Here is a 9,497-nt window from a genome sequence, read left to right as displayed (position 1 = left end):
AAGCTACTTGTATCGATTATCCCAAAACGCAAAAGCACACAAGAAATAAAATTTGCGGTTTTTTTTTTAATTTATAAATCATTTTTATGTAGGGATGACAACGTAACGAGATGAATGAGTTTCATTATCTCTGTCTCTATACTTTATCATCGTTTCCATATCATATTCTTATTCTCATCCACATAATTGATAGATATGAAATTTGTGTCTCTATCCTTGTCTCTGCTAGGTGTTAAATATACTCATACTTGCCTATAAATTAAATATTTTTTTCAAAAAAAATATATAAAAAATTAATAGAGAGTAACAATTACGAAATTATATTAATTAAGTTTCATTTGACATAAATTTAAAATAAAATAAAAAATACATAAATGTTAAGTAAATTTAAAAAAAAATAAAGTTTACAAAAATTTAAAGGCGGTATGGCTACAGGACAAATAAGTACTTGTCCCGTCTTTATACCTAATTTAATAAATTAGGTATTAGTTGTACTCATATTCAATTAAAACTATATTGTTCGTCAAAATTGGGGCAGATTCAAATATTACCTATGGGTACAAGTTTATTTTTCTTCTATACTTTTATGTTAAAGATGAAAATAAGAGCTTGAAAAAGTAAAAGTTATCTTTAATTTGTAAAAACTACTTATTTTTATTATATTATTTTAAAATAAGCTATTTTTTTAAATGCTTTTATAATAAGAAACACAAACCTTCTTTATATTATTGACAAATTAAAAAACATTCTCAATGTTCCAAAAAAAAAAAAAAAGGAGAGTTTTCAATGTTTCAACAAATTAACTAAGAATGAAAGACATTTTTATAAATTTATAATTTTATAAAAATTAATCTTTGATCATTAAATTTTAATACTAATCACATAATAGATACTAATTAATGTATATATATATATATTAATCTTTTTAATTATCTTACTATATCTTTCATAATTATCCAATAATATTTTATTTAAAATTTATAATTTATTTTGTATACTAAATGTTTTTTTTCTTCATAATTTAGTTTTTAAAATTAAATTAAGAAACATGAAATACAATGGTGGTTGCTCAAAATATTGTATATACTAATCGTTTATTTTTTTAGATGATGCATGCAAATCGCTTATTGTTGAATAATAAAAATAATTATAATTTTTTAAGAAAGAAACTTGAGAGTATTTTTCCGCTTGATATCCTCTAACTTATTCATATTTTTTTACTCACTTTTAACCACTAATCTCACAAAAAATATATATATATATATATATATATATATATATATATATATATAATTTAATTAGTTAACTTACAAAATTTTAACCTTTTAACTTTTAATTAATTTTTAATTTTCAAAAATTTAACAAGTAATTTTTTTTTTTGCGTGTTAAACATAACTTTGGTGAATCACAATTGAGAAGCAACAAAACAAAATTTGGTTTTTTGTCCAAAAAAATATAATAAAATTATGTATACATGAATCATACATAATAAATTCCCAATTTATAATTTAGTAAGACATTAGTTTTCATTCTCAACTTATATTTACTCAACAATGTAGAATGTGTATTATACTTCCTATAAAGTAACATTAAGTTAAGTAAGTTTAGAGTAAAGTATAAATACAAATATTTATAAGGTGCAACTAAAATCTTGTTTGCAAGAGTAATAATAAATAAGGTGATTAACTTAAAAGATTTTTTTTACATTGAATTATCTTTCATAAAGATAAAAATGTCATGTTTTACTTGGATACAAAAATGTTTTCATATTAAAAATGTAAATGAATTTTTTTCACATATATTAGATAATTGTAAAATAATGTAAGAAGAGTGAGAGTAGAAGAAATAATTGTGATAAATATTATAACAAGAAAAACACATAACAATGAAAAGAAATAAAATAATAAAATATAAAAAAAATATATGAGCAAATTATAATAGTGAAATAAAAAGATAAGAATAAAAAAAAGTGAAAAAGATAAATATTTAAAGCTCTGTATAAACAATCTACAAATCACATTTACAAAATGTAGTTGATCCCGCTTACTTATCCTAAACAAACATTTGTAAGCAAGAGAAAAATTCTAAAGTTAACAATTATTAAACAAAGAATGTTCCTATGTAAAAATTATTCTTCTACATATTTAATTACAATATTGATTTCTACTTTGTAACTGTCTCTCATTCCTATTTTGGTAGTCACTAACACTACTAATATTGTCTTGGAGGGGGTTGTTTGTGGAATTGTTGCCATAACCATTCACGTAATTGTTTTTTATACTATTACTATTATGATTGATATTGTTATTGTTCTTGCCAATACTTTTAACACTATCACTATTATAGTTGTTATTATTAATACTTTTAGTCCACTCATTATTGTGGTTATTATTGTTATTGATATTGCTATTAACATTATCATTATTTTTGTGGTTGTTGTGGTGGTGGTCATTACTTCTACTATTATCATTGTTGTGAGTGTTTTTGCCATTTCCATTGTTTATGGCATTATCAATGTTGGTCATATTATGGTCATTACCATAAACCCTATGACTGTTGTGGTTATTGATGTTATTGTCACCCCTTTTAGCATGATCTTTGTTGCAGATAATACTATTAGTGCTACTACTTTTAATATTATTATTTTTGTAGTTGTTGTTATTGACACTACTTTTAACAATCTCACTATTACAATTGTTGTCATTGTCACCCTTTTTAGCATCATCATTATTGCGGATGTTATCATCATTAGCATAAGCAGTATCATTATTGCATTTGTTGTGATAATTGTCACCATTTTTATCACTATCACCATTGTGGTTGTTGTTGTCCTTTGTACCATTTTTTCTATTATTACTACTATGATTGTTGTAGTTGTCATTGTCACCTCTTTTGACATTATTATTATTGCAATTGTTATTGACATTGTCACCACTTTTAGCACTTCCACTGTTGCAATTGTTGGTACCATTGTCAACCTTTTTAGTATCATCATTATTGCAGATGCTAATACCATTGACAGAATAACCATTTCTACTATGGTTATTGTTGTCATTAATATTCCTTTGAGCATCATCACCTTTTTGGTTGTTGTGTATATTGCCACCATTTTTAGCATTAATATCATGAAAGTTATTATTGTATCCACCTTTAGTACTATCACTGTTGCGATGACTGTTGTGATTGTCATCCTTTTTAACATTAACAGCATAACAACTATTGTCATTACCACCACTTTTAGTAACATTCCTTTTGTGGGTTTTATTGTCACTATCATCACTTTTAGCACTTTCACTATTGCGATTGTTGTTATTGTCAACTCTTTTAGCATCACCAATGTTGTAATTCTTGATATTGCCTCCATTTTTAGCATTATCTCTATTGTGATTATTTTTGTCATTTGCACCAACACTTTTACTATTGCAGTTGTCATTGCTATTGTCACTCCTTTTAGCAATATCATTGTTGAGGATGTTGTTGTCACTTCTACAAGCACTATCATTGTTACGATTTTTGGGATCATTGTCATTATTTTTTGAACTATCATCATAATGGTTGTTGTTGTCATTGTAGTCACTTTTAGCACCAATATAGTTGCGATTGCTGTTGTAGTTGTCATTGTCACATCTTTTAGTGTTGTCACTGTTACAGTTATTATTCACATTAACACTATTTTTAACACTCTCACAGTTGTAATTGTTGTTACTGTTGAAACCTTTTTTAGTATCAACACTATTGCAGATGTTACTATTATTACCATTAGCATTATTATTGCTACGGTTGTGTCTTTCATTACCACTATGTTTAGTATCATCATTGTTGCGATTGTTGTTGTTATTGTCTCCCCTTCTAACATCATCAATGTTGTGGTTGTTTTTGTTATTACCATTCTTGCAAGTATTGTCATTCCCACCACTTTTAGCATTGTCATTGTTGTAGATGTTGTCATGAACACTTCTATTAACATTCTTGTGGTTGTTGTTACCATGGTCACCCCTTTTAGCATAATCATTTTTGCAATTATTGTCATTATCGCTGCTTTTAACAATATTGCTATTGCGGTTGTTATAGTGATTGTCATGACTTTTAGCACTCTCATTATCTCGATTGTTGTTTTCATTGTCACCCTTTTTAGTATCGTCCTTGTTGCAGATGTTATTGACTTTGTTACAAGTCTTATCACTACTAAGATTGTTGTTGCTATTGTCACTTTTTTTAGCATCATCCATTTTGTAGTTGTTGTAGATGCCATTTTTAGCATTGTTGTTGTTGTTATTGTTGCTGTTGTCATTGTCACTACTTTTGACACTCTCATTATTTTGGTTGTTGTTGCCAGTGTCACCCTTTTTAACATTATCACTACCACAAACTTTGTTGTCATTGTTATAAGCATTACCATTGTTGCGACTGTTGTGATAGTTGCCACTATTTTTAGCACTACTAATATTGTGATTGTTGATATCATTGTCACTACTTTTAGCATCATCATAATTGTAGTTGTTGTTGTTCCCATTGTCTCCTTTTTCAACATTATCATTGTTGTAGTTGTTGCTAACATTGACATTGCTTTTGACACTTTTGTCATTGTAGTTGTTGTAGCCATTTCTACCATTTTTAACACTATTAACATTGAAGTTGTTAATGTTATTATTACCTTTTTGAATGCTTTCATTGTTGAAATTGTTGTCACCATTGCCATCCCTTTTAACATCATTAATGTTGCGAATGTCTTTTTTATTATAACTACTTGTAGGATTACCACACTTAATGATGTTGTTGTCATTGTCACCACTTTTAGTAATGTCGCTATTGTAGATGGTATTGTTATTTACTCCTTTTGTAGTGCTCTCGTGGTTGTCATTGTCACCTCTTTTAGCATCAACACTATCGCAGTTGTTATTTTTATTGTCACCGCTTTTAGAACCTTCACTATTCCAATTGTTGACATCATTATCACCTTTTTTAGATTCGTCATTGTTGCGAATGATATTGTCTTTGCTACAAGCTCTATCACTCCTATGATTGTTGTTGTCAATATTGTTACTCCTTTTAGAATGATCAATTTTGTAGTTGTCGTTGCCACTATTTTTAACATTATTATTGTAGCTGTTGTTGATGTCATTGTCACTACTTTTGATATTCTCATTATTGTTGTCATTGCCACCACTTTTAGTACTCTTGCTATTGTAGTTGTTGTTGTCATTGTCACCTGTTTTAGCACCATTAATGTTGCATTTGTTGTCATTATCATCATTTTTAACATTATTACTTTTGTGGATGTTGTCAAAGTCATTGCTTTTAGCACTCCCATTATTGCAATTGTTGTTGTCACTGTCACTTTTTTTAACACCACTAATGTTGCATTTGTTATGATTGTCGCCACCTTTAACATTATCGTTATTGCGATTATTGTTGACATTGTCTACACTTTTGACACTCTTACTATTGCTGATGTTGTTGCCATTGTCCCCTCTCTTAGCACCACCATTGTTGTAGATGTTATTGTCATTTTTACAAGCATTATCATTATTATGATTGTTTTGGTTATTGTCACCATTTTTAGCATAGTCACCAATGTAGTTATTGATTTCATTGCCATCAATTTTAGTGCCATCATTGTGGTGGTAATTATTGATATTGCCACCACTCTTAGTACTCTCACTATTATGGTTGTTGTCATTGTCACCTGTTTTAACACCACTAGTATTGCACTTGTTGTCATTACCACCACTTTTGGCATTATCATTCTTGTAGATGTTGTTGATATTGTCACCACTTTTAGCATTATCATTAGTGTAGTTGTTGTTGACATTGTCACCACTTTTGACACTCTTATTATTGTAATTGATATTGTCATTGTCTCCCCTTTTAGTACCTCCAATGTTGTGGATATGATTGTCATTTCTATAAACATTATCATTGTTACGACTCTTCTGGCCATTGTCATCCATTTTAGTACCATCATTAATATGGTTGTTTCTGTTATTGCCACCACTTTTAACATCATCACAGTTGCAATTGTTGTTATCATTACCACCACTTCTAGCATTATCATTCTTGTAGTTGGTGTTGTCATTGCTACCATTTTTAGCACTCTCATTAGTGATGCCATTGCCTCTCTTTTTAGCATCACCAATTTTGCACTTGTTGTCATTGTCACCATTTTCATAATTTTTAGCATTATGACCATTATAGTCTCTATTACCACAATCGTAAGCACTTTTACTATTGCGATTGTTTTTTCCACTGTCATTACTTTTGGCCTTATCACCACCATGATTATTGTTGCCACTGACATAACCATTATCGCGATTGCAGTTAATGTTGTCATTGCTTTTTACGATGTTGACATTGTTATTGTCATTGAGTCTCTTTTTAGCATCAACATTGCTGCGAATGTTACTCACATTACCACAAGCATTATCATTGTTGTGGTTGTTATTCTCATTGCCACCACTTTTCACACTATCACCGTTGTGATTATTGTTGTCATTGATACCACTTTTAACACTATTACCATTGTCGTTGTTGTTTACGCCACTATTTCTAACACCATCATTGTTGTTATTGTCATTGCTTTTAGAACTATCATGGTTGTGGTTGCCATTGTCAATGCCATGAGTTCTATTGTTGTTGCCATTGCTATTACATTTAGCATTATCACGATTGTGATTATTAGTGCTTTCTTTGCTGCATTTAGCACTACCAATATTGCATTTATTGTTGTCATCCCCATAAACACCATCATTGTTGTTGTGATTGTCATTACCACTGTTTTTAACTTTGTCTCGACTACGGTTGTTAATGTCATTGCCAAAAGTACTATTACTACTATTGTAGTTGTTATCGTTGCTCCTTTTAATGCTATCACCATTGCTTTTGTTGTTGCCATTTTCATTTCTTTTGACCTTGTCATTGTTGTAGTTATTGTTGTTCTCATTGTTGATGCTTTTAACGTTACCGGTGTTGTGGTTTCTGGCTTTGTCATTGCTTTTGGTATTATCAATATTGTTGCCACCGTGCTTAGCACCATCATCGTTAGCATCGCTTTTAGCATTAGCAACAATGCAGTTATTATTGGCATTTTTGTCTGTGACACTATTTTTCTGCGGCGAAAGATGACTGAATCCAGATGGTGAGGACTTAAGACTGATTGATCTTGGAGAGGAGGAATAACTACTTCCTACTGGAGAGGAATGATAGGGCGAAGCAACATGTGTCGGTGTGGGCAAGGCCTGGCACACGTCGGTCTCTGGTGCGTGTTCAGACACGCGCCACACCTTGACGGACTTGTCCAAGCTTCCGGTGTACACAATCCAGCCTTGTGACCCCTTGTCGCGATGATCATGCGGTTGTAATTGGTCTTCCTTGACGGCGATGCACTTGATGGGACCTGAATGACCTGTGAGAACCGAGTGGCACGTGTGGAAGCCACTCTCGGTTCGCTTCCACACGCAAATGTTCATATCTGTGGAGCCGCTGAAGACGAAGTTCCCCGCCACGGCGAGGCAGAGCACGGCCAGCTTGTGCCCCTTCAGAACGTCGCCGTTTGGGAACCCACCCTTTTTGTCACGCTCCCAAAAGTTCACCAAGCCGTTCGAGGAAGCGCAATAGACCACCGTGCCTGAACGGTTCACCGCCAGCGCCGTCACGGCGTTCTCTTGCTTCAGCAAAATTTGTTCCAACACGTGCTTCGACTTCTTCCCATTCTCTTCCATCTTCCTCCGCCATAACTTCACCGTCCCGTCCGCGGAACCCGTCAAGACGCAACCCTTAAACGCCGCCACAACCGCGTTCACAGCATCACAATGCGCGTTGATCGATTCCAAACACTTTGAATCCGCCAAGCGCCACACCTTGAGCGTCCTGTCCCACGAACACGAGTACAAGAGCCCCTCCTCCTCGTTAAGGCTGAGGCTGGAAATGGCGTCGAAGTGCTTCACCTTCACCGCATTCTTGTGCTTACGAACCTCCACGTAGTTTTTGGGGTTCATGGAACACTTTACAAACTCTTTAAACGTAGGCAAGCTCCCTATGCGTTTATGTTTTCTGGGATCTTTGGCCGAAACCTTCCACACTCTGATCTTGCCGTCTTGGTGACCGGTGAAGATTTTCCCGCCGGAGATTACTATGGTTTTGACCAATCCACTGCTGGACTTGAAGCCGGTGAAGTCCTTGAGATTCTTCCACACTCTTATGTTCTTGCTGTCGGAACCGGTGTATAACAAGTCACCGGAAACCGCCAAGGAATAGATGTGACCTGTTTCGCGGACGAGGGAACCGATGAGGGCATTTTCAGGGAAGAAGTAGTCGTCGTTGTGGTTGTGGCTGAAGAGGTTAAACGCGGGTGATGAAGCTAATAGCCATGGAGACTTGCTGAGAGGAGAGGAAGAAGTATGTTGGTTGTTCCATGGGGACATGTTGTAGGGAGAGGCATTCGTGCTGCTGTCACCGTAGGCTCTGGGGCTGTCTTCGTCCGCCGCGTCGGAGTGACATAAGCCTCCCATTTGGGTTCTGTGTAAGGTGTTTGTATTTGGCTCTACTAACATTGCGCCAACGTTTGAGCTTGTCATCCAGTAACATGAAAAATGAACGAGTAAATGGGTTGGTTCGATATAGGTTTTTTGGTTCGGAGAAAGCCAGGGAGAAGATTCAAAATGTTGAGGTTAATTTCCAGGTTTGTGTTTTAGGTTGTATTTGTGTCATGGAGTAGAAAGTTGGATGAGAGGTTGGGGGACATGTGTAGTATATATATAGTGGGAGATGGTAGAATATTGCGAGACACGTGTGCTGCTCAGAAACCGGGTGAGACGGTAATGTACAATCTAAAAATGGTAAATATTTTTTTCTGTGTTCTGCGCGAACTTGTTAACAATTTTTTTTTACTTTCTAAAAGTTGCATGGTGATTAAAAGACTGCGCATTTGTTGTGAAACGAAATTTTAGGATGTCTACTAATCTTGCGCAATATTGAAGAAAAATATAATCCAAAAATAAGTGATCTATATATGCGCAACGCAACAGATGGTGGAAGTTGATCATACGAAGGGTCGCACGTGTGTCAATTAATTCATGTGTTATGAATGAACGCCATGCATGCTTGAATTCAAAGAATTGCACCGTGGTTCATATTTCTAATACAATTCTACAAGCGGCCTTTGACATTTTATGATTGGTAAAAATGCATTAAAAAATGTTTATAATCTAACATATATACGTGTCAGCATTGAGGCCACACCAAGTCAAAATCTCACCTATATGTGGGTAGGAATTTATCTTGGACAAGTTTGCCTGAAAATGTGTGATTCCTTGCGTACATGGCAATAGCTTGTAGTTAGTAGTTACACGCCAACTGCACTCTCTCTTGAACATGTGTAAGTGAAAGTGAAACAATCCTTGCCATGATCAGAAACATTCAATTTAAATAAGCTACTTTAGTTTAGAGTAATTTATTTTTACTTTATGCTTTTTTGTGTCTGCTAATTATCAAACACGTTA

General features: G+C 33.4%; 1 protein-coding gene across 1 annotated transcript; it reads right to left on the bottom strand.

Moving 5' to 3' along the window:
• Positions 1–1,516: 1,516 nt before the first annotated feature.
• On the bottom strand, positions 1,517–9,142 carry LOC109800360 (uncharacterized). Its single transcript, XM_029271857.2, has one exon. It carries the CDS (start codon positions 8,571–8,573, stop codon positions 2,145–2,147), a length of 6,429 nt encoding a protein of 2,142 aa, XP_029127690.1. The 5' UTR covers positions 8,574–9,142; the 3' UTR covers positions 1,517–2,144.
• Positions 9,143–9,497: the final 355 nt, after the last annotated feature.

Source organism: Cajanus cajan, chromosome 8 (assembly GCF_000230855.2).
Source record: "Cajanus cajan strain Asha chromosome 8, NIPB_CcT2T_4, whole genome shotgun sequence".
In the NCBI taxonomy this organism is placed as follows: domain Eukaryota; kingdom Viridiplantae; phylum Streptophyta; class Magnoliopsida; order Fabales; family Fabaceae; genus Cajanus; species Cajanus cajan.
The sequence above is the reverse complement of the archived record's forward strand: the minus strand, read 5'-3'. Positions and strand labels throughout refer to the sequence as shown.

Bases quoted from the DNA above. Each gene is read 5' to 3' on its own strand.
- LOC109800360 (XM_029271857.2), bottom strand. From the start codon at position 8,573: ATGACAAGCTCAAACGTTGGCGCAATGTTAGTAGAGCCAAATACAAAC.